Source organism: Salmo salar, chromosome ssa19 (genome assembly GCF_905237065.1).
Source record: "Salmo salar chromosome ssa19, Ssal_v3.1, whole genome shotgun sequence".
NCBI classification, from domain to species: domain Eukaryota; kingdom Metazoa; phylum Chordata; class Actinopteri; order Salmoniformes; family Salmonidae; genus Salmo; species Salmo salar.
Genome location: NC_059460.1, coordinates 70,245,686 through 70,272,798, shown reverse-complemented (window position 1 = coordinate 70,272,798; position 27,113 = coordinate 70,245,686). Strand labels below are relative to the sequence as shown.

At 43.8% G+C, this 27,113-nt stretch overlaps 1 protein-coding gene across 1 annotated transcript in view; it reads right to left on the bottom strand.

Annotated features, from left to right (window-relative positions):
- The window catches only part of drd3 (dopamine receptor D3), a 52,483-nt gene extending 25,918 nt beyond the window's left edge, over positions 1-26,565 (bottom strand). Inside the window, exons 1-2 of the mRNA XM_045702656.1 lie at positions 26,230-26,565; positions 14,947-15,059 (exon numbers count right to left, since the gene is read on the bottom strand). Of these exons, the coding sequence (XP_045558612.1) occupies positions 14,947-15,059; positions 26,230-26,526 (410 nt within the window). The 5' untranslated portion in view covers positions 26,527-26,565. The remainder of the gene's footprint in view (positions 1-14,946; positions 15,060-26,229) is intronic.
- Positions 26,566-27,113: the final 548 nt, after the last annotated feature.

Sequence of the window (27,113 nt, the reverse complement as noted above, 5' to 3'; positions counted from 1 at the left end):
CCAAATATCCAAAACCATAAGCTATTTCTCAGCCTTTGACTCAGTTGTCAATTGCATAAAACACTTTTTTCAAAACACTACACACAATTCTCTACCTAAAACACAAAAATCTAACAGGAAGTGACTTGCTTTCCTTTTCCAAACACAACCAACCAAAATGCTACACTTATTCACCAGGTCACACACACAATAGTACAGAGGGCAATTACCAATGTCCCTGGACAGCATGGGGGTAATATAACTATGTGTGCTGCCGTCACACAAAACGGGGTCCTCCATCACAATGCCACACTGGGTCCGTACAACACCGGCCATATGCTTACTTTTCTGGATGCAATTTACACAATGCTTGTCCCTGATCCAGATCAGGAGCCTGCTAGATTTGGGGTTTTATGGGACAATGTTAGTTTTCACCGGGCTGTTCTGGTCCAAAACTGGTTTGCCACCCATCCACAATTTGTAGTTTTGTACCTACCCCCATATTCACCTTTTCTAAACCCCATAGAGGAATTCTTCTCAGCCTGGCGCTGGAAAGTGTATGATCGCCAACCCTATGCCCGCATGCCGCTTCTCCAGGAAATGGAGGACGCATGTGGGGACATAGAGGTTGCCTCTGTCCAAGGTTGGATACGCCATGCTAGGAGATCCTTCCCCCCGATGTTTGGCAAGAGAAAATGTATCTTGTGATGTGGACGAAGTATTGTGGCCAGACCCAGCCCGGAGAAGAGATGAAGCGTAGCTTAGCACTGGTGACTGCCCCCCCACCACCAATTCCTGGACTGCCCCCCCCCCCCTGGGACCCCACACACACAATTGTGTTCTTTACTGTATTCTAAAGAATATACTTTTGGTTTACATATGTTTATGGTTTTGTTGTATGCTACTGTATACAACAGTAATGTTTGGCCTAATAAATATTTTCTGTTTCTACATTGCATTGGTGTTTACAGTGTACTTGTTACCCCTCTCAGCAGATTACTTTCACTGTAGAACATTGTATTGAAATGTAGATATAAGCCTATGAAAGACCAAAGAGCTTTAGATTTAGAACAACAGTGTTTACATGGTATATCCAAAAATGTACTATTATGAAAGCAGTGTTTGCCATTTGATGCAAATGCTTCATTCTGACATGTGTTTATGGCATTTTGAATGCAGTGTTACATTTTGAAGGAGATGTGAGGCATTTTGCATTTTGTGTGTGCAGTTTAGGGAATTGTGTGTAGAGTTTTGAAAAAAAGGAGACAGTTTTGAAAACGTGTGTAAGCAGTTGGAAAAAACTGTAAGGCATGGTTACAAAAGTTAAGGTTTTGATGCTTTTGTCTAAGCATTCACCTTCAGTGTGTAAGCAATCGGCAAAAACTGTAACAAACAGCATAAACTATGGGACATTATGAATGTACTGCATTTACTTCAAACGTAGCGTAATACCACTGCATTTATGTGTTTTGGGTCACGCTTTAAATAACATTCAGCTTATAAAGGCTTCATAGATCCTTTATAATGCCTCCATAAGTACTACATAAATGTGTTACAAAGCATCTATAACCATATGTCATGCTTTATAAAGTGTTCATAAATGTGGCATAACTGTGTGACATAATCACCAATGTCAAATGTGACATACCCACTATGTTGAATATGATATAGACATGCTCTGTGATAAGAGTCACTGACTCAAAGCCACAAGAAGGTAGAACATATTTCAAACGTTGCTTGTTAGGGGGAGTTAGTTGCAGAAACGTTGGAATGGTTTAGTGAAGTCACGTTATTCACATTACACCTAATTGTTTTTCTGTTGTGCTATCTGGGATCCTTGGTACGTCCCTCCCCTAAACCCTAACCCTAACCTTAGGGTTTAGGGGAGCCACCTCCAGTACACCTACAGCACCCGATGTCACAGGAAGGCCAAAAAGATAATTAAGGACATCAACCACCCGAGCCGCAAACGGTTCACCCTGCTATCATCCAGAAGGCGAGGTCAGTACAGGTGCATCAAAGCTGGGACCGAGAGACTGAAAAACAGCTTCTATCTTAAGGCCATTAGACTGTTAAATAGCCATCACTAGCTGGCTTCCACCCGGTTACACAACCCTGCACCTTAGAAGCTGCTGCCCTATATACATAGACATGGAATCACTAGTCACTTTAATAATGTTTAAATAATGTTTACATACAGTATATACATATGAGATGAGTAAAGTAGTATCATATTCTACTGTATTTAGGCAATGCCACTCAAACATTGCTCAATCTAATATTTATATATTTCATAATTTCATTCTTTTACTTTTAGATTTGTGTATTGTTGTGAATAATGTTTAGATACTACTGCATTGTTAGATACTACTGCACTGTTGGAGCGAGGAACACAAGCATTTCGCTACACCCACAATTACATCTGCTAAATATGTGTATGTGACCATTCAAATTTGATTTGATTTGATTTAACCCTGCCCTTACCCTAACCTTAACCATAGTCATAACTCTTACCTAATCATAACCGTAAGCTCCCAAAACACCTTCCCCAATGAGTCTTGGCAATAAAGAGATTGTGTTTGTAACTCTCATTGGGATAGTATTCCACACAAGCGCAACACACATCGACCACAGATTTTAAGGGCGTAGTCTTCTTCTTCTTGGTGGAGCATTTAGCTTGCTAGCTATGTCCTTTGCTAATTAGCTAGCTGGAAGGTAGGACCTGTTGTTAGCTTGCTAGCTATGTCCTTTGCTAATTAGCTAGCTGGAAGGTAGGACCTGTAGTTAGCTTGCTAGCTATGTCCTTTGCTAATTAGCTAGCTGGAAGGTAGGACCTGTTGTTAGATTGCTAGCTATGATACACTTACCTTGATGAAAGACCCCAACCTAAAGAAATTGAAAGTGTCTTTATTTATATGTTCCTCAGTACACAAACACAACAAAATGACGAGCCATACCGTGGGGCACTGGGCATAACGAGCCATACTGTGGGGTGCTGGGCCCAGTCAGGTCTCTGATACAACAATATAACAAGCCATACCGTGGGGTTCTGGACCCAGTCAGGTCTTTAATACAACAACATAACAAGCCATACCGTGGGGTTCTGGACCCAATCAGGTCTTTAATACAACAATATAACAAGCCATACCGTGGGGTTCTGGGCACAGTCAGGTCTTTAATACAACAATATAACAAGCCATACCGTGGGGTGCTGGACCCAGTCAGGTCTTTAATACAACAATATAACAAGCCATACTGTGGGGTTCTGGACCCAGTCAGGTCTCTGATACAACAATATAACAAGCCATACCGTGGGGTGCTGGACCCAGTCAGGTCTTTAAAACAACAATATAACAAGCCATACCGTGGGGTGCTGGACCCAGTCAGATCTCTGATACAACAATATAACAAGCCATACCGTGGGATGCTGGGCCCAGTCAGGTCTTTAATACAACAATATAACAAGCCATACCGTGGGGTTCTGGACCCAGTCAGGTCTTTAATACAACAATATAACAAGCCATACCGTGGGGTTCTGGACCCAGTCAGGTCTCTGATACAACAATATAACAAGCCATACCGTGGGGTGCTGGACCCAGTCAGGTCTTTAATACAACAATATAACAAGCCATACCGTGGGGTTCTGGGCCCAGTCAGGTCTCTGATAAAACAATATAACAAGCCATACCGTGGGGTGCTGGGCCCAGTCAGGTCTTTAATACAACAATATAACAAGCCATACCGTGGGGTTCTGGACCCAGTCAGGTCTTTAATACAACAATATAACAAGCCATACCGTGGGGTTCTGGACCCAGTCAGGTCTTTAATACAACAATATAACAAGCCATACTGTGGGGTTCTGGACCCAGTCAGGTCTCTGATACAACAATATAACAAGCCATACCGTGGGGTGCTGGACCCAGTCAGGTCTTTAAAATAACAATATAACAAGCCATACCGTGGGGTGCTGGGCCCAGTCAGGTCTTTAATACAACAATATAACAAGCCATACCGTGGGGTTCTGGACCCAGTCAGGTCTCTGATACAACAATATAACAAGCCATACCGTGGGGTGCTGGACCCAGTCAGGTCTTTAATATAACAATATAACAAGCCATACCGTGGGGTTCTGGGCCCAGTCAGGTCTTTAATACAACAATATAACAAGCCATACCGTGGGGTGCTGGACCCAGTCAGGTCTTTGATACAACAATATAACAAGCCATACCGTGGGATGCTGGGCCCAGTCAGGTCTCTGATACAACAATATAACAAGCCATACCGTGGGGTGCTGGACCCAGTCAGGTCTTTAATACAACAATATAACAAGCCATACCGTGGGGTTCTGGGCCCAGTCAGGTCTCTGATAAAACAATATAACAAGCCATACCGTGGGATGCTGGGCCCAGTCAGGTCTCTGATACAACAATATAACAAGCCATACCGTGGGGTGCTGGACCCAGTCAGGTCTTTAATACAACAATATAACAAGCCATACCGTGGGGTTCTGGGCCCAGTCAGGTCTCTGATAAAACAATATAACAAGCCATACCGTGGGGTGCTGGGCCCAGTCAGGTCTTTAATACAACAATATAACAAGCCATACCGTGGGGTTCTGGACCCAGTCAGGTCTTTAATACAACAATATAACAAGCCATACCGTGGGGTTCTGGACCCAGTCAGGTCTTTAATACAACAATATAACAAGCCATACTGTGGGGTTCTGGACCCAGTCAGGTCTCTGATACAACAATATAACAAGCCATACCGTGGGGTGCTGGACCCAGTCAGGTCTTTAAAATAACAATATAACAAGCCATACCGTGGGGTGCTGGGCCCAGTCAGGTCTTTAATACAACAATATAACAAGCCATACCGTGGGGTTCTGGACCCAGTCAGGTCTCTGATACAACAATATAACAAGCCATACCGTGGGGTGCTGGACCCAGTCAGGTCTTTAATATAACAATATAACAAGCCATACCGTGGGGTTCTGGGCCCAGTCAGGTCTTTAATACAACAATATAACAAGCCATACCGTGGGGTGCTGGACCCAGTCAGGTCTTTGATACAACAATATAACAAGCCATACCGTGGGATGCTGGACCCAGTCAGGTCTCTGATACAACAATATAACAAGCCATACCGTGGGGTGCTGGGCCCAGTCAGGTCTTTGATACAACAATATAACAAGCCATACCTTGGGGTTCTGGGCCCAGTCAGGTCTCTGATACAACAATATAACAAGCCATACCGTGGGGTGCTGGGCCCAGTCAGGTCTCTGATACAACAATATAACAAGCCATACCGTGGGGTGCTGGACCCAGTCAGGTCTTTAATACAACAATATAACAAGCCATACCGTGGGGTGCTGGGCCCAGTCAGGTCTCTGATACAACAATATAACAAGCCATACCGTGGGGTGCTGGGCCCAGTCAGGTCTTTAATACAACAATATAACAAGCCATACCGTGGGGTGCTGGGCCCAGTCAGGTCTTTAATACAACAATATAACAAGCCATACCGTGGGGTGCTGGACCCAGTCAGGTCTTTAATACAACAATATAACAAGCCATACCGTGGGGTGCTGGACCCAGTCAGGTCTCTGATACAACAATATAACAAGCCATACCGTGGGGTTCTGGACCCAGTCAGGTCTTTAATACAACAATATAACAAGCCATACCGTGGGGTGCTGGACCCAGTCAGGTCTTTAATACAACAATATAACAAGCCATACCGTGGGGTGCTGGACCCAGTCAGGTCTTTAATACAACAATATAACAAGCCATACCGTGGGGTGCTGGACCCAGTCAGGTCTTTAATACAACAATATAACAAGCCATACCGTGGGGTGCTGGGCCCAGTCAGGTCTCTGATAAAACAATATAACAAGCCATACCGTGGGGTGCTGGGCCCAGTCAGGTCTTTAATACAACAATATAACAAGCCATACCGTGGGGTGCTGGATCCAGTCAGGTCTCTGATACAACAATATAACAAGCCATACCGTGGGGTTCTGGACTCAGTCAGGTCTTTAATACAACAATATAACAAGCCATACCGTGGGGTGCTGGGCCCAGTCAGGTCTTTAATACAACAATATAACAAGCCATACCGTGGGGTTCTGGACCCAGTCAGGTCTTTAATACAACAATATAACAAGCCATACCGTGGGGTGCTGGACCCAGTATGGTCTTTAATACAATAATATAACAAGCCATACCGTGGGGTTCTGGGCCCAGTCAGGTCTCTGATACAACAATATAACAAGCCATACTGTGGGGTGCTGGACCCAGTCAGGTCTCTGATACAACAATATAACAAGCCATACTGTGGGGTGCTGGACCCAGTCAGGTCTTTAATACAACAATATAACAAGCCATACCGTGGGGTGCTGGGCCCAGTCAGGTCTCTGATACAACAATATAACAAGCCATACTGTGGGGTGCTGGACCCAGTCAGGTCTTTAATACAACAATATAACAAGCCATACCGTGGGGTGCTGGACCCAGTCAGGTCTCTGATACAACAATATAACAAGCCATACCGTGGGGTGCTGGACCCAGTCAGGTCTCTGATAAAACAATATAACAAGCCATACCGTGGGGTGCTGGACCCAGTCAGGTCTTTAATACAACAATATAACAAGCCATACCGTGGGGTGCTGGGCCCAGTCAGGTCTTTAATACAACAATATAACAAGCCATACCGTGGGGTGCTGGACCCAGTCAGGTCTTTAATACAACAATATAACAAGCCATACCGTGGGGTTCTGGGCCCAGTCAGGTCTCTGATAAAACAATATAACAAGCCATACCGTGGGGTGCTGGACCCAGTCAGGTCTTTAATACAACAATATAACAAGCCATACCGTGGGGTTCTGGGCCCAGTCAGGTCTCTGATAAAACAATATAACAAGCCATACCGTGGGGTGCTGGGCCCAGTCAGGTCTTTAATACAACAATATAACAAGCCATACCGTGGGGTGCTGGATCCAGTCAGGTCTCTGATACAACAATATAACAAGCCATACCGTGGGGTTCTGGACTCAGTCAGGTCTTTAATACAGCAATATAACAAGCCATACCGTGGGGTGCTGGGCCCAGTCAGGTCTTTAATACAACAATATAACAAGCCATACCGTGGGGTGCTGGACCCAGTCAGGTCTTTAATACAACAATATAACAAGCCATACCGTGGGGTTCTGGACCCAGTCAGGTCTTTAATACAACAATATAACAAGCCATACCGTGGGGTTCTGGACCCAGTCAGGTCTTTAATACAACAATATAACAAGCCATACCGTGGGGTGCTGGACCCAGTCAGGTCTCTGATACAACAATATAACAAGCCATACCGTGGGGTGCTGGGCCCAGTCAGGTCTTTGATACAACAATATAACAAGCCATACCGTGGGGTTCTGGGCCCAGTCAGGTCTCTGATACAACAATATAACAAGCCATACCGTGGGGTGCTGGGCCCAGTCAGGTCTTTAATACAACAATATAACAAGCCATACCGTGGGGTGCTGGGCCCAGTCAGGTCTCTGATAAAACAATATAACAAGCCATACCGTGGGGTGCTGGGCCCAGTCAGGTCTTTAATACAACAATATAACAAGCCATACCATGGGGTTCTGGACCCAGTCAGGTCTTTAATACAACAATATAACAAGCCATACCGTGGGGTTCTGGACCCAGTCAGGTCTCTGATACAACAATATAACAAGCCATACCGTGGGGTGCTGGACCCAGTCAGGTCTTTAATATAACAAGCCATACCGTGGGATGCTGGGCCCAGTCAGGTCTCTGATACAACAATATAACAAGCCATACCGTGGGGTGCTGGACCCAGTCAGGTCTTTAAAACAACAATATAACAAGCCATACCGTGGGGTTCTGGGCCCAGTCAGGTCTCTGATAAAACAATATAACAAGCCATACCGTGGGGTGCTGGGCCCAGTCAGGTCTTTAATACAACAATATAACAAGCCATACCGTGGGGTTCTGGACCCAGTCAGGTCTTTAATACAACAATATAACAAGCCATACCGTGGGGTTCTGGACCCAGTCAGGTCTTTAATACAACAATATAACAAGCCATACCGTGGGGTGCTGGACCCAGTCAGGTCTCTGATACAACAATATAACAAGCCATACCGTGGGGTGCTGGGCCCAGTCAGGTCTTTGATACAACAATATAACAAGCCATACCTTGGGGTTCTGGGCCCAGTCAGGTCTCTGATACAACAATATAACAAGCCATACCGTGGGGTGCTGGGCCCAGTCAGGTCTTTGATACAACAATATAACAAGCCATACCTTGGGGTTCTGGGCCCAGTCAGGTCTCTGATACAACAATATAACAAGCCATACCGTGGGGTGCTGGGCCCAGTCAGGTCTCTGATACAACAATATAACAAGCCATACCGTGGGGTGCTGGACCCAGTCAGGTCTTTAATACAACAATATAACAAGCCATACCGTGGGGTGCTGGGCCCAGTCAGGTCTTTAATACAACAATATTACAAGCCATACCGTGGGGTGCTGGACCCAGTCAGGTCTCTGATACAACAATATAACAAGCCATACCGTGGGGTTCTGGACCCAGTCAGGTCTCTGATACAACAATATAACAAGCCATACCGTGGGGTTCTGGGCCCAGTCAGGTCTCTGATACAACAATATAACAAGCCATACCGTGGGGTGCTGGGCCCAGTCAGGTCTCTGATACAACAATATAACAAGCCATACCGTGGGGTGCTGGACCCAGTCAGGTCTCTGATAAAACAATATAACAAGCCATACCGTGGGGTGCTGGGCCCAGTCAGGTCTTTAATACAACAATATAACAAGCCATACCGTGGGGTGCTGGATCCAGTCAGGTCTCTGATACAACAATATAACAAGCCATACCGTGGGGTTCTGGACTCAGTCAGGTCTTTAATACAACAATATAACAAGCCATACCGTGGGGTGCTGGGCCCAGTCAGGTCTTTAATACAACAATATAACAAGCCATACCGTGGGGTGCTGGACCCAGTCAGGTCTTTAATACAACAATATAACAAGCCATACCGTGGGGTGCTGGACCCAGTCAGGTCTTTAATACAACAATATAACAAGCCATACCGTGGGGTTCTGGGCCCAGTCAGGTCTCTGATAAAACAATATAACAAGCCATACCGTGGGGTGCTGGGCCCAGTCAGGTCTTTAATACAACAATATAACAAGCCATACCGTGGGGTTCTGGGCCCAGTCAGGTCTCTGATACAACAATATAACAAGCCATACCGTGGGGTGCTGGATCCAGTCAGGTCTCTGATACAACAATATAACAAGCCATACCGTGGGGTTCTGGACTCAGTCAGGTCTTTAATACAGCAATATAACAAGCCATACCGTGGGGTGCTGGGCCCAGTCAGGTCTTTAATACAACAATATAACAAGCCATACCGTGGGGTGCTGGACCCAGTCAGGTCTCTGATACAACAATATAACAAGCCATACCGTGGGGTTCTGGACCCAGTCAGGTCTTTAATACAACAATATAACAAGCCATACCGTGGGGTGCTGGGCCCAGTCAGGTCTCTGATACAACAATATAACAAGCCATACCGTGGGGTTCTGGACCCAGTCAGGTCTTTAATACAACAATATAACAAGCCATACCGTGGGGTTCTGGGCCCAGTCAGGTCTTTGATACAACAATATAACAAGCCATACCGTGGGGTTCTGGGCCCAGTCAGGTCTCTGATACAACAATATAACAAGCCATACCGTGGGGTGCTGGGCCCAGTCAGGTCTTTAATACAACAATATAACAAGCCATACCGTGGGGTGCTGGGCCCAGTCAGGTCTCTGATACAACAATATAACAAGCCATACCGTGGGGTGCTGGACCCAGTCAGGTCTTTAATACAACAATATAACAAGCCATACCGTGGGGTGCTGGGCCCAGTCAGGTCTCTGATACAACAATATAACAAGCCATACCGTGGGGTGCAGGGCCCAGTCAGGTCTTTAATACAACAATATAACAAGCCATACCGTGGGGTTCTGGGCCCAGTCAGGTATTTAATACAACAATATAACAAGCCATACCGTGGGGTGCGGGGCCCAGTCAGTTCTTTAATACAACAATATAACAAGCCATACTGTGGGTGGCTGGACCCAGTCAGGTCTTTGACACATTCACCCAGTCCCCTACTGAAAGATCAGCCACAAAATGTTGGCACCTTTGTAACAGGTTGTAATCAAGCCCTGGTCTTCAGCATGGAAACAGAAGAGCCTTCCCTGTAGCTCAGTTGGTAGAGCATGGTGTTTGCAACGCCAGGGTTGTGGGTTCGATTCCCACGGGGGGCCAGCACAGAAAAAAAAAAAATGTATGAAATTGTATGAAATGTATGCATTCACTACTGTAAGTCGCTCTGGATAAGAGCGTCTGCTAAATGACTAAAATGTAAAAATGTAAATGTAAGAGGAATACCTGGTGTGGTAGTCTCAGTTACTGTAGGACTACTCCAAATCATCTTGGCTCTGACATACCCACACGCACACACACACACGCACACAAGCTTTGCAGGTCCATCAACCTATCTAAACACCTCTCACACCCCAGTAACCTGTGGATCATGAGAGAACCTTCATAAATCAGCAGAACATTTATAACCTATTGATTGAGACTTTATGCATTATCCTGTAATACTTTGTTTGAAGTGAGACACCTTCGGTCATTCATAACTAGGGCTGTTGTGGTGACCGTATTACCGCCACACCCGCGGTCATGAGTCATGAAGGCAGTTAAATTCCATGTGACCGTTCAGTCACGTAATTAGGCTTCTCCAAGCTCTGATGCTGGTCATTAGTAGCCTACCAAACTTGCTAACTGCCTGGTACTCAGCACTCTATTGTCCCTCTAATCACTCTGACATCAATGCAAATGTAATCGCAGCGCCTAAATTTCAGGTTTGGGGAAGACAATTTTCACCATACAAATGCACCTTTATAATAAAAATATTACATGCATAATTGCATTTGCAATCACTTTGGATTATTTATTTCTCGCACAGAATAGAATAGGTTGACTTTTGTACTATGGAGGATAGTAGATTGACATAGGCTAGTGCTTTTGCTGTTCGTTAGGCCTACTCATCATGTTGGCTGATGAAAAGGAAATGTGGACAGTTTTTCCAATATCTTCAATATGCACCTCGGAATTGGATAAGGACAAGCGCAGATGCTTCCCCGATGTCTGTCTTCACTTGTAGCCTGTGAGAAACACCCAATCACTGATGGAGAGCCATGTGAGTGAGAGGTACTTCGGAGCGCATGGAGAAGGGCACAATGGCCACTGGCCGCAAAAGGCATGTTTTTTTAGGCTGCATTACGGCCACACAAAGGGGATGCCGCCGTGAAATTCTAGATATTATCAAGTGCTTGTCAAATTGTGAATGAGTGAAGGATATAGTGTGTACTTTTTTGAAATCATCATTAGAGTCTCATCATGCAGCCTTACAATGTATTACACATCAAAACATATAGCCCAACATTTGTAGAACAACTAAAGTTATATTAACAACTCTAAATTAAGCATATAGGAGTACCTATTTCTTTGTTAACCGCACAACACAGAATAACCACGTGTTCGCAGTCCAAATTGTTTGGAGAAAATATCCTTTCTATTTTATTCAACTTTGTTCAATTCTATTCTTCATATTATAAAATAATGCCCTGGAATTCTAAACAAATCTTGTCTGCTAAATGAACTAGTGTAGCCAACAGCCATTTGGCATAGCAAGATCAGGACCTAACATAAGGACAACTCAGAGTATGCTATTCTGTTCTTCTGAAATAGACTACATTTTCTTTATATCATGCTTCTTTAGACCTGTCTAAAATAAATAATGGATTTATTGTGAAAGTGTAAGCTAAATTACATTGATTTATTATACTTTTTCAAATGTAGATGTTCAGTATTAGCTTGTAGTCTATGTGTGGAAGCCAGGAGATGCTAAATGGGTTTATGTTAATTTATTGGTCAATTACTGTGAGACCGACAGTTATTTGCTTGACAGTCACCGGCTGATGGAATTTTGTGATCACCACAGCCCTATTCATAACACGTCTATAAAGACTCTACATCGCATGACGCTGTACTTGCTTTAAAGGCAGACCGCTTTGATAATTTATAACACATTCATAAATGCCTTATATCATATGACGCTGTACTTATTATAAATTCAGACCTTCATTCATTCATAACACATACATAACGACTAAATGTATTAGGGAATTATCACTAACTGCTAAACCAAATAAACATTAAAGACAAGTTTAAACCATACATTTCCTCTTATTTTTACAGTTTTAAAACAATGCAAATACATTGTTTAAAAAACTCAAGAAATGCAATTACTAAACATTACACAGGGCAGTGAATAATATATCTTGTTCCTGAGCTGGCGGACAAATGGTTCTTGCCTCTGCTGGAGGTACTGCATGTTGGTTCCAACCTAACAACAAAGAAAGTTAGAAGATCTGTTAGGAAATGCATTTGTATCACCATCTGGGTTAGGGTAGCAGGTCTGTTAGGAAATACATTTGTCTCACCATCTGGGTTAGGGTAGCAGGTCTGTTAGGAAATACATTTGTCTCACCATCTGGGTTAGGGTAGCAGGTCTGTTAGGAAATACATTTGTCTCACCATCTGGGTTAGGGTAGCAGGTCTGTTAGGAAATACATTTGTCTCACCATCTGGGTAAGGGCATTTCTGTGATGCACAATAAATACTCTAAATGAGGAGATGGGAAACTTAATTTGATTCGTATTATTATATTCCTCTTTAATTTACAAATCTCATGACTTGACTATGAGACGTGGCTGTATCTAGGGAGATTTGTATTTAGCTGAGCCTGCTAGCAAGCTAAATGTTGTATTGGTATAGCTAACTAGCTAACGTATGCTGCTAACATAGCTAGAAATGCTATTTAGTCACAAATTATTTGAAATAACGATTGAGGTAGCTATGGTAGCTATCTATATATCAAATATAAAATTTGATTTGATTTATGTAATCTAACTCAACACTTAACTACTACAAACTCATTTCAATTACAATAAATAAAGGTTAACTTACTTGTTTTTCGCTGTCCAATGGCAGCACAAGTGGGCATTTGAGTTGCAAACTGCATCATGTGAGCTTACTGCTCTACAGAAACACCACATGAATGAAAGGGTAACTACTCTCAAAAGTTTCTTTGATTTTTCCCAGACCTCAAAAGTTATCTCCTGATGTGTTTTATGCATTGCTGTGAACACAGAAAATCCAATTTAGTTGTTTTCTATTAAAAACGTGTGAAAAAAAACTGGGGGGGAAACGAGAAACAAAATGGAGGGAAATCCGAAACTTGGAAAAATGAAATAGAAAAAACGGAATTTGGGGGAAAAAAACGAATTAGGCAAAAAATAAAAACAGATTTTAAAAGGCCCATGACTGCACTTTAGAGTGTGTGTCATCACACAGCACAGCATTTTGGGTAAAGTTGAGGTCAGGTCCAGTATTGTCTATGCACCCAAGGGGGAAAGAGGTTGGGCCATCCTAGAAATGTTTTAGATTAATATAATATAAAATAATATATGCCATTTAGCAGAAGCTTTCATGCAAAGCGACTTACAGCCATGCGTGCATCCATTTATACGTATGGGTGGTCCACTATCCTGGTGTTGCAATGCTCTACCTAGATGCATGACAAGGTTATAAATGCTTTGTGAAGCCTCAATTAAATATGCTTTATAAAGACTTTATTAAACAGTGCTTATGCCACCCTTTTATTAAGCACAAGTTTGTCATATTTTACAAAGTGGGTTATGTCACATTTGACATTGGTGGTTATGTCACACAGTTATGCCACATTTATAAACCCTTTATAGAGCATGACATACGGTTATAGATGATTTGTGACACATTTATGTAGTGTTTATGAAGGCTTTATGAAGCTTTTATAAGCTGCATGTCATTTAAAGTGGGACCGTATTGGTCAAAGCACTCTATCAAAAACATATAAGCCCCAGGTGTTTCTGGAAAACACAGATGATAATAATACAGATGTGGTGTTTGCTTGGGAGAGCAGTGATACATCATTGGGACAGCTAATGTAATTGCATCCATACAGTGTAACACACATCTCTCTTTATCGCTCTCTCTCTCTCTCTCTCTCTCTCTCTCATACACACACACACGCAAACACATACATACGTGCGTGTGTCTACACACACACACACACACACACACACACACACACACACACACACACACACACACACACACACACACACACACACACACACAGGTGAAAGGCTTAATGAATCACCTGTCAGGGTAAGCTGCTAATTAGTGATTCTCAGTATAAAGATGCACATATACAGAGAGTAACCATATGTTTTCACTCTCCCCACATACACACAGTGTTCTGCCCCCTGTGTTCCTATGTCTTTGATGGTTAACAGCACATTGTGCCCAATGGTCGTTTTGGTTCAACCCCCAAAGAGCTATTAAATATTAACTTATACATGAGTTGGAAAACTAAGCAAATAAATAATGTACATGCCCAATGCACATCAACAGTAAACATGGCAAGTAGTTTACAACATTATACAACATGCTAACCTAGAGGGTACAGGCACATCCCTCCAGCACAAATATTTAAGGCTCACTTGGAGAAAGTAGACCTGCTCTCTGGACCTGACAACTCCACAGGGCATCAAGCCAACTAGTACAGTATCAAGCCAACTAGTACTGTACAGTACAAGTAGTACTGTATATAAAGTCTACCACACACACACACACACACACACACACGTACAGTATATGCCCACTTTCTCGTTCAAAAAGAAACTCAGACACACACACTCTCACACACATGGATACAAAGACAGACACACACACACACACAGAGCGTCTTACCTGTCAATGCTGATAGCACACAGGTTGAGAATGCTGGCGGTACACATCATGACATCCAAGGTGACAAAGATGTTACAGTACATCCTGCTGAAGAGCCACGCCCCTCCGACCACCTGGACAGGTAATGCAGGGTCATATGACACACATTCACACAGCTTCATCATGATCATCATCATTATCCATATCAATCATCATTATTCATAATCAACAACACACATCAAATACATTATTCTCTGTCTCTTTTGCTCCCTCTCTCTCTCCCTCTCTCTCTCCCTCTCTCTTTCTCTGTCCAATTATGCCACCCACGTTCAAACCCTTGAAAGTACAATTACACACTCCCAGTTCCAGCCTGACTCACCCAGATAGATAGTGCTGCTCAGACAGGCCTTCCCTTAGGTGCTATAATACGTGATAACAACTGTCTGACAGAGATAAATGTGTTCTGAGCTGCAGCGCATGACATATTCCGCCCACCCCCCCATCCACATGCACCCTTCCTATCCTCTAATGCAGGTATTCCCAAACTGGGGTACGCGAATCCCCAGGGGTATGCGCAATTCCGCAATACACTACCAGTCAAAGGTTTTAGAACACCTACTCATTCAAGGTTTTTTTTTTACTTTTACTATTTCTACATTGTAGAATAATAGTGAAGACATCAAAACTATGAATTAACACATATGGAATCATGTAGTAACCAAAAAAGTGTTAAACAAATCAAGATATATTTTATATTTGAGATTCTTCAAATAGCCACCCTTTGCCTTGATGACAGATTTGCACCCGCTTGGCATTCTCTCAGCCAGCTTCATGAGGTAGTCACCTGGAATGCATTTCAATTAACAGGTGTGCTTTCTTAAAAGTTCATTTGTGGAATTTCTTTACTTCTTAATGCGTTTGAGCCAATCAGTTGTGTTGTGACAAGGTGGGGGGTATACAGAAGACTGCCCTATTTGGTAAAAGACCAAGTCCATATTATAGCAAGAACAGCTCAAATAAGCAAAGAGAAACGACAGTCCATCATTACTTTAAGACATGAAGGTCAGTCAATACGGAACATTTCAAGAACTTTGAAAGTTTGTTCAAGTTCAGTTGCAAAAACCATCAAGCGATATGATGAAACTGGCTCTAATGAGGACCGCCACAGGAATGGAAGACCCAGAGTTACCTCTGCTGCAGAGGATAAATTCATTAGAGTTACCAGCCTCAGAAATTGCAGCCCAAATAAATGCTTCACAGAGTTCAAGTAACAGACACATCTCAGCATCAACTGTTCAGAGGAGACTGTGTGAATTTTTATTTCACTTTTATTTAACCAGGTAGGCAAGTTGAGAACAAGTTCTCATTTACAATTGTGACCTGGCCAAGATAAAGCAAGCAGTTTGACACATACAACAACACAGAGTTACACATGGAGTAAAACAAACATACAGTCAATAATATAGTAGAAAAATAAGTCTATATACAAAGTGAGCAAATGAGGTGAGATAAGGGAGGTAAAGGCAAAAAAAGCCATGGTGGCGAAGTAAATACAATATAGAAAGTAAAACACTGTAGATTTGCAGTGGAAGAAAGTGCAAAGTAGAAATATAAATAATGGGGTGCAAAGGAGCAAAATAAATAAATACAGTAGGGGAAGAGGTAGTTGTTTGGGCTAAATTATAGATGGTCTATGTACAGGTGTAGTAATCTGTGAGCTGCTCTGACAGCTGGTGCTTAAAGCTAGTGAGGGTGATAAGTGTTTCCAGTTTTAGAGACTTCTGTAGTTCGTTCCAGTCATTGGCAGCAGAGAACTGGAAGGAGAGGTGGCCGAAGGAGGAATTGGCTTTGGGGGTGACCAGAGAGATATACCTGCTGGAGCGCGTGCTACAGGTGGGTGCTGCTATGGTGACCAGCGAGCTGAGATAAGGGGAAACTTTACCTAGCAGGGTCTTCTAGATGACCTGGAGCTAGTGGGATTGGCAACGAGTATGAAGCGACGGCCAGCCAACGAGAGCATACAGGTCGCAGTGGTGGGTAGTACATGGGGCTTTGGTGACAAAACAAATGGCACTGTGATAGACTGCATCCAATTTATTGAGTAGGGTATTGGAGGCTATTTTGTAAATGACATCGCCGAAGTCGAGGATCGGTAGGATGGTCAGTTTTACGAGGGTATGTTTGGCAGCATGAGTGAAAGATGCTGATGATGCGAAATAGGAAGCCAATTCTAGATTTAACTTTGGATTGGAGATGTTTGATGTGAGTCTGGAAGGAGAGTTTACAGTCTAACCAGACACCTAGGTATTTGTAGTTGTCTACATATTCTAAGTCAGAACCGTCCAGAGTAGTGATGCTGGACGGGCGGGCAGGTGCAGGCAGCGATCGGTTGAAGAGCATGCATTTAGTTTTACTTGTGTTTAGGAGCAGTTGGAGACCACGGAAGGAGAGTTGTATGGCATTGAAGCTCGTCTGGAGGGTAGTTAACACACAGTTAACACAGAATCAGTCCTTCATGGTCGAATTGGTGCAAAGAAACCACGACTAAAGGACACCAATAAGAAGAAGAGACTTGCTTGGGCCAGGAAACACGAGCAATGGACATTAAACCAGTGGAAATTTGTCCTTTGGTCTGGAGTCCAAATTTGAGATTCTTTGTCCCAACCGCTGTGTCTTCGTGAGACACGGTGTGGGTGAACGGATGAAATCTGCATGTGTATTTCCCACCGTGAAGCATGGAGAAGGAGGTGTGATGGTGTGGGGGTGCTTTGCTGGTGACACTTTCTGTGAATTATTTAGAATTCAAGGCACACTTAAACAGTATGGGTACCACAGCATTCTGCAGCAATACACCATCCCATCTGGTTTGGGCTTAATGGGACTATCATTTGTTTTTCAACAGGACAATGACCCAACACACCTCCAGGCTGTGTAAGGGCTATTTTACCAAGAAGGAGAGTGATGGAATGCTGCATCAGATGACCTGGCCTCCACAATCCCCCCACCTCAACCAAATTGAGATGGTTTGGGATGAGTCCGACCGCAGAGTGAAGGAAAAGCAGCCAACAAGTGCTCAGCATATGTGGGAACTCCATCAAGACTGTTGGAAAAGCAATCCAGGTGAAGCTTGATGAGAGAATGCCAAGAGTGTGCAAACCTGTCATCAAGTCAAATGGTGGCTATTTGAAGAATCTCAAATATAAAATATATTTCAATTTGTTAAACCTGTTAGGGCTAGGGGGCAGTATTGACACAGCTGGATAAAAAAACGTACCCGATTTAATCTGGTTACTACTCCTGCCCAGTAACTAGAATATGCATATAATTATTGGCTTTGGATAGAAAACACTCCAAAGTTTCTAAAATTGTTTGAATGGTGTCTGTGAGTATAACAGAACTCAAATGGCAGGTCAAAACCTGAGAAGATTCTGTACAGGAAGTACCCTGTCTGACCATTTCTTGGCCTTCTTTGCCATCTCTATCCATTACAAAGGATCTCTGCTGTTACGTGACACTTCCTACGGCTCACATGGTCTCTCAGAAGGCGGCAAAAAGCTGAATCGTGGCTTTGCAGGCTCTGGCTGAAAAAAAGTAGCGCGTTTGGGTAGTGGCTGGTTACAGTACTGTGAGACTCAGGCTTGTGCCCGCGTCGACCGAATGCTTTGTTTTCTTTCCTCTGTTTACCTAAACGGAGATTCCCGGTCGGAATATTATCGCTTTTTTACGAGAAAAATGGCATAAAAATGGATTTTAAACAGCGGTTGACATGCTTCGAAGTACGGTAATGGAATATTTAGATTTTTTTTGTCACGAATTGCGCCATGCTCGTAACCCTGATTAATTTAGTAAATTGTTAGTAAATTCCCCGGAAGTTTGCATTGGTTGCATTGTGCTATGTGTGTCTATCTGCGGTATAAACATATTTAATCCAGGGCACTTATTTTTATTCTCAGCATTTCTTTGTTTGATTCTATCTATGTATGCTAGTTCTGAACGTCACATGCTAATGTAAAAAGCTGGTTTTTGAAATAAATATGAACTTGATTGAACAAAACATGCATGTATTGTATAACATAATGTCCTAGGTGTGTCATCTGATGAAGATCATCAAAGGTTAGTGCTGCATTTAGCTGTGGTTTTGTTTTTTGTGACATTATATGCTAGCTTGAAAAATGGGTGTCTGATTATTTCTGGCTGGGTACTCTGCTGACATAATCTAATGTTTTGCTTTCGTTGTAAAGCCTTTTTAATCGGACAGTGTGGTTAGATTAACGAGAGTCTTGTGTTTAAAATGCTGTAAAATAGTCATATGTTTGAGAAATTGAAGTAATAGCATTTCTAAGGTATTTGAAAATCGCGCCACGGGATTCAACTGGCTGTTGCGTAGGTGGGACGAATTCGTCCCGCCTAGCCCAGAGAGGTTAACACTTTTTTGGTTTCTACATGATTCCATATGTGTTACTTCATAGTTTTGATGTCTTCACTATTATTCTATAATGTAGAAAATAGTAAAAATAAACAAAAACCCTTGAATGAGTAGGTGTTCTAAAACTTTTCACCGGTAGTGTATATATACAGTGGGGCAAAAAAGTATTTAGTCAGCCACCAATTGTGCAAGTTCTCCCACTTAAAAAGATTGTGATTTTCTGGATTTTTTTTTCAAATTTTGTCTGTCATAATTGAAGTGTACCTATGATGAAAGTTACAGGCCTCTCTCATCTTTTTAAGTGGGAGAACTTGCACAATTGGTGGCTGACTAAATACTTTTTTACCCCACTGTGTGTGTGTGTGTATATATATATATATATAATTTTTCTTCACATTTTCAAACAATCCATTTATATTTTCCAACAGGGCTATACATTTGGGTGAGTTTTTTTCTCGCCTGAGTAGCCTCGTTTCACTGCCAAAAATAAAATTAAAGCATCTAGTGTCCAGCGAAATAACAACACAATGTCAAATACAGGTAGCCTAGTCAAACAATGAATATCCAATCACATTAACCGTTACTCTCTCGTGGGAATTCCACTAACGGTCCGTAAGTAACCAAACGTAGCTGCTGCTCATTCCGTTTGCTCAAAAATTGATACATGGTTAAAAAAAAGTAAGGCCCGGGTCCATAGAAACACATACCAGCTCTACTGGTAGTACTGCTACTACCAGCAGTTCTACACCTGCACTTGTCGACGACACAAGTTGGTCTGCTTCCACGAGCATATCCAATGCTAGCATCAGTAATTCTACATTTGTGGTTAGCCCAGCTAGCATGGACACTGACAGTTGTGAATCAATTGCAGCCCTTCGGCTACCCGGGAAAGCACCGAACAACAAACAGAGACGTTGGACCATCGAAGAGGCACAAATATGATGAGAAGTACATTGGTTTGGAGTTCACTTATATTGGGAGTAGTGCCTTTCCTCAGCCACAGTGTGTTATATGTGCAAAAGTATCTCACAACTCAATGAAACCACAGGAGTTTTTTGAGCGAGAATTAAGATGAATTTTGAGTAGTAAGACATGTATAAAAGCAACAGATTTAATTAGAAGGGGCTAGAAGCGTCTTATATGGTGAGCTACCGAGTGGCTAGGACAGGCAAGCCCCACACTATTGTGGTGGACTTAATTCTTCCTGCTGTCGAAAATTGTGAATAACTCACTACAGGTTAATGAGAAGGGTGTGCTTGAAAGGATGCACATAACTCTGCAATGTTGGTGTAACAGTATAGCTTCCGTCCCTCTCCTCGCCCCAACCTGGGCTTGAACCAGGGATCCTCTGCGCACATCAACAACTGACACCCACGAAGCATCGTTACCCATCGCGCCACAAAAGCCACGGCCCTTGCGGCGCAAGGGGAACAACTACTTAAGGTCGCAGAGCGAGTGACGTCACCGATTGAAACGCTACTAGCGCACCACCGCTAACTAGCTAGCCATTTCACATCGGTTACATTGGGTTGTAATGGAGAGAGTTTCAGTCTTAAATCATTATGCACACACAGTCTGTGCCTGTATTTAGTTTTCATGCTAGTGAGGGCCGAGAATCCACTCTCACATACGTACGTGGTTGCAAAGGGCATCAGTGCGATTTGCCAAGGCAGGATACTCTGAGCACAGCCCAATCCAGAAATCTGGCAGTGGCTTCTGATTAAATTACATTTTCACAGAACCGCTTATTTCAAGTTCAAGGCAGGGCATGAAAGGGATAACGAATCCAGTTGTTTGTGTCATCCGTTTCGGGAAAGTACCTGCGTAATTGCACACCCAACTCACTCAGGTGCTTTGCTATATCACATTTGACATTGTCCGTAAGCTTGAAGGAAAGATCTGTGTGTTGTCCTTGTTGATGCAGACAGAAAAGAGATCCAACTTCTTAATCATAGCCTCAATTTTGTCCCGCACATTGAATATAGTTGCAGAGAGTCCCTGTAATCCTAGATTCAGATCATTCAGGCGAGAAAAAACATCACCCAGGTAGGCCAGTCGTGTGAGAAACTCGTCATTAAGCAGTAAGTTAGCTACTGAGGTAATTATGAGTCAAGACTCTCTATAGGCCAGGCTTGTGTCTGCTTCTCACTATGACACTGTTGATTGTCATGGAACCCAAACAGCTGTCACTGTGCACTATTTTCACTTAACTCTCATAATGTATATTTTCTCAACTTCACATGGTTGAGGTTACAGAGAAATCTGACCCTGGTTCAGGCCTTAGGTGCAACGTTGTGAGTTGAGTTTGCAATAGCACCCTGTGCCTCTCGCCCGACCCTGAATGGAATCATGACCAACGATCAGCCCTCACATCCTCCCTCCTGACCAATTCAAAATGAACACATCAACACTTTAACTTCCTCCAGTCCCCCAAGCCAAGAATTATATCTAATGGACGAAACAACCCCCACTGACTATACCTCTCTAAATCCATTTCAGTAACACTCCTCACAGGGGACAATTATGTGGAGCATATAGAAGAGAAAAAATTCTTAGAAGCAATAGGCATCAATATCTTCCAGCCACTCACAGTCACTGAATGTATCACCACACCCCCTCACACCCTATAAAGGACAAAATCAAAGTAATAACATGACCATCTCCCTGCCCAGCCTTCCTCCACATCCCTGCCCTATCCTTCCTCCATCTCCCTGTCCTATCCTTCCTCCATCTCCCTGTCCTATCCTTCCTCCATCTCCCTGTCCTATCCTTCCTCCATCTCCCTGCCCTATCCTTCCTCCATCTCCCTGCCCTATCCTTCCTCCATCTCCCTGTCCTATCCTTCCTCCATCTCCCTGTCCTATCCTTCCTCCATCTCCCTGCCCTATCCTTCCTCCATCTCCCTGCCCTATCCTTCCTCCATCTCCCTGCCCTATCCTTCCTCCACATCCCTGCCCTATCCTTCCTCCATCTCCCTGTCCTATCCTTCCTCCATCTCCCTGTCCTATCCTTCCTCCATCTCCCTGCCCTATCCTTCCTCCATCTCCCTGCCCTATCCTTCCTCCATCTCCCTGCCCTATCCTTCCTCCATCTCCCTGCCCTATCCTTCCTCCACATCCCTGCCCTATCCTTCCTCCACATCCCTGCCCTATCCTTCCTCCATCTCCCTGCCCTATCCTTCCTCCATCTCCCTGCCCTATCCTTCCTCCATCTCCCTGTCCTATCCTTCCTCCATCTCCCTGTCCTATCCTTCCTCCATCTCCCTGTCCTATCCTTCCTCCATCTCCCTGCCCTATCCTTCCTCCATCTCCCTGCCCTATCCTTCCTCCATCTCCCTGCCCTATCTTTCCTCCATCTCTCACATCTACAGTGCATTCGGAAAGTATTCGGACCCCTTCCGTTATTCCACATTTTGTTACGTTACAGCCTTATTCTAAAATGGACTAAATGATTTTTCGCCCTCATCAATCTACACACAATACCACATAATGACAAAGCGAAAATAGGTTTATAAAATAAATAAAAAAATACCTAATTTACATTTAAATTGAGCTCAGGTATATCCTGTTTCCATTAATCGTCCTTGATATGTTTCTACAACTTGATTGGAGTCCACCTGTGGTAAGATCAATTGATTGGACATGATTTGGAAAGATAAATATACGTCTACAGTGGGGGAAAAAAGTATTTGATCCCCTGCTGATTTTGTACGTTCGCCCACTGACAAAGAAAGGATCAGTCTATAATTTTAATGGTAGGTTAGTTTGAACAGTGAGAGACAGAATAACAACAAAGAAATCCAGAAAAACGCATGTCAAAAATGTTATAAATTGATTTGCATTTTAATGAGGGAAATAAGTATTTCACCCCCTCTCAATCAGAAAGATTTCTGGCTCCCAGGTGTCTTTTATACAGGTAACGAGCTGAGATTAGGAGCACACTCTTAAAGGGAGTCCTCCTAACCGCAGCTTGTTACCTGTAAAAAAGACACCTGTCCACAGAAGCAATCAGTCAATCAGATTCCAAACTCTCCACCATGGTCAAGACCAAAGCGCTCTCCAAGGATGTCAGGGACAAGATTGTAGACCTACACAAGGCTGGAATGGGCTACAAGAACATCACCAAGCAGCTTGGTGAGAAGGTGACAACAGTTGGTGCGATTATTCGCAAATGGAAGAAACACAAAAGAACTGTCAATCTCCCTCGGCCTGGGGCTCCATGCAAGATCTCACCTCGTGGAGTTGCAATGATCATGAGAACGGTGAGGAATCAGCCCAGAACTACACGGGAGGATCTTGTCAATGATCTCAAGGCAGCTGGGACCATAGTCACCAAGAAAACAATTGGTAACACACTACGCCGTGAAGGACTGAAATCCTGCAGCGCCCGCAAGGTCCCCCTACTCAAGAATACATATACATGCCCGTCTGAAGTTTGCCATTGAACATCTGAATGACTCAGAGGACAACTGGTGAAAGTGTTGTGGTCAGATGAGACCAAAATGGAGCTCTTTGACATCAACTCAACTCGCCTTGTTTGGAGGAGGAGGAATGCTGCCTATGACCCCAAGAACACCATCTCCACCGTCAAACATGGAGGTGGAAACATTATGCTTTGTGGGTGTTTTTCTGCCAAGGGGACAGGACAACTTCACCACATCAAAGAGACGATGGACAGGGCCATGTACTGTCAAATCTTGGGTGAGAACCTCCTTCCCTCAGCCAGGGCATTGAAAATGGGTCATGGATGGGTATTCCAGCATGACAATGACCCAAAACACACGGCCAAGGCAACAAAGGAGTGGCTCAAGAAGAAGCACATTAAGGTCCTGGAGTGGCCTAGCCAGTCTCCAGACCTTAATCCCATAGAAAATCTGTGGAGGGAGCTGAAGGTTCGAGTTTTCAAACGTCAGCCTCGAAACCTTAATGACTTGGAGAAGATCTGCAAAGAGGAGTGGGACAAAATCCCTCCTGAGATGTGTGCAAACCTGGTGGCCAACTACAAGAAACATCTGACCTCTGTGATTGCCAACAAGGGTTTTGCCACCAAGTACTAAGTCATGTTTTGCAGAGGGGTCAAATACTTATTTCCCTCATTAAAATGCAAATCATTTTATAACATTTTTGACATGCGTTTTTCTGGATTTTTTGATTGTTATTCTGTCTCTCACTGTTCAAATAAACCTGCTATTAAAATGATAGACTGATCATTTTTTGTAAGTGGGCGAACGTATCAAAATCAGCAGGGGATCAAATACTTTTTTCCCCCACTGTATATAAGGTTGACAGTATATGTCCGAACAAATACCAAGCCACGAGGTCAAAAGAATTGTCCGTAGAGCTCCGAGACAGGATTGTGTCAAGAAAGAGTACCAAAAATGTCTGCAGCATTGAAGGTCCCTAAGAACACAGTGACCTCTATCATTCTTAATGGGAAGAAGTTTGGAACCACCAAGACTCTTCCTGGAGCTGGCCACCTGGCCAAACTGTGCAATCGGGGGAGAAGGGCCTTGGTCAGGGAGGTAACCAAGAACCCGATGGTCACTCTGACAGAGCTCCAGAGTTCCAATGTGGAGATGGGAGAAACTTCCAGAAGGACAACCATCTCTGCAGCACTCTACCAATCAGGCCTTTATGGTAGAGTGGGCAAACAGAAGCCACTCCTCAGTAAAAGGCACATGACAGTCCGCTTGCCAAAAGGCACCTAAAGGACTCAGACCATGAGAAACAAGATTCTCTGGTCTGATGAAATCAATATTGAACTCTTTGGCCTGAATCCTAAGTGTCACATCTGGAGGAAACCTGACACCATCCCTATGGTGAAGCATGGTGGGGGAAGCATCATGCTGTGGGGATGTTTTTCAGAGGCAGGGACTAGGAGACTAGTCAGGATCGAGGGAAACATGAACGGAGCAAAGTACAGAGAGATCCTTAATGAAAACTTGCTACAGAGCACTCAGGACCTCAGACTGGGGCGAAGTTTCACCTTCCAACAGGACAAGGACCCTAAGCATACAGCACACAGAGACCTGAAAATAGCTGTGCAGCGACGCTCCCCATCCAACGAGACCAAGAGGATCTGCAGAGAAGAATGTGAGAAACTCCCCAAATACAGGTGTGCCAAGCTTGTAGCGTCATACTCAAGAAGACTCGAGGCTGTAATCGCTACCAAAGGTGCTTCAACAAAGTACTGAGTAAAGGGTCTGAATACTTATGTAAATGTGATATTTCCGGGGTTTTTTATTACAAATTTGCAAACATTTCGAAAAACCTGTTTTTGCTTTGTCATTATGGGGTATTGTGTGCAGATTGATGAGGGGGAAAATGATTTAATCCATTTTAGAATAAGGCTGTAACATAACAAAATGTGGAAAAAGTCAAGGAGTCTGAATACTTTCAGAATGCACTGTATTTTCATTGAAAAGAATGACAACTCAAAGTGAACACATCCCCTCCCCCTCATCTCAATCCCAAAGCCATCCAGTGTCACAAACTGTCTCTTTCACTAGTTTATATAACATGAGCAGGTCTGAGGAGTGTTTCTAACCCTGGGATCTGACCAAGAAAAACATCCCAGCCCTAAACATTCCCAACAGACAGATATTGTTATGCTGGCCAACTCCTATGGTCCTATGGCCATTGTCACGCCAATTACAATAGGAGTTGGCAAGACCACCACCATCCCTGGTCCGAACCTGCTTTACCTCCTGATACCCTCCCTCCCCAACATATCCCTGGTCCTCCCACAGAGGTCGACCCTGACCTCCAAATACCCTCCCTCCCCAACTTATCCCTGGTCCTCCCACAGAGGTCGACCCTGATCTCCAAATACCCTCCCTCCCAACTTATCCCTGTCACCCCCACTCAGTGGACCCTCACCTCCAGGTATACGGCCCAGGGCATGACCAGTGAGGCCACCAGCAGGTCAGCTACAGCCAGGCTCACCACCAGGTAGTTGGTGGTGGTCTGTAGGGACCTCTCCCGCACCACAGCCAGACAGACCAGCACGTTGCCAAACACGATGGCCAGGATGAGTAGGGAGTACAGCATGGCGTAGTAGTTACGCTCCGTATCCTCCTCCCAACCACCAGAGGAATTCCACTGGAGGCCGAGGTCTTCCGGAACCTGTTCCGAGTCATTCCAGAAGAAGCGTTCAGAGCCGCTAAACATCGCCATGGAGACGTCCCGGTGACATGAGAGAAGTGCTGGGTGAGAGACCTGCATGGGAGAGAGGGACACAGCTTGAGCTGATATCTATCACATGACAACCACTAAGACAAAGAACCGTCCATACTGTACATGTGATATAAAATGTAATCCTCATAGGGAAACCCTGAGTCACATGCACATCTAATACATCCCCATGACCAAGATCAATATACAATATTGCACCCTTCCTATCCTCTGGGTTCCAGTGAGACACTACATCAGGCTCCCTCTTCCAGACATGACCATACTGTATGGTTCAGAGCTGTCTGCTCTCTGCATATCATCACTAATGTGACCTCTATGTACAAGACAGACAGGACCAGCATCTGTCTGCAGCGTGACGTACTGGATGTATGTGGGATGTATCTAATGATGGCGTGTTTTAGCCTTAATACTAATAAGTGGACAAATTAAGTTGAGGACATATTATTAGAATCGGATTATCTACTTTGCATTGAATAATTGGCACTTGGCCAAAGCAGTAAGTTAGCTACTGAGGTAATTATGAGTCAAGACTCTCTATAGGCCAGGCTTGTGTCTGCTTCTCACTATGA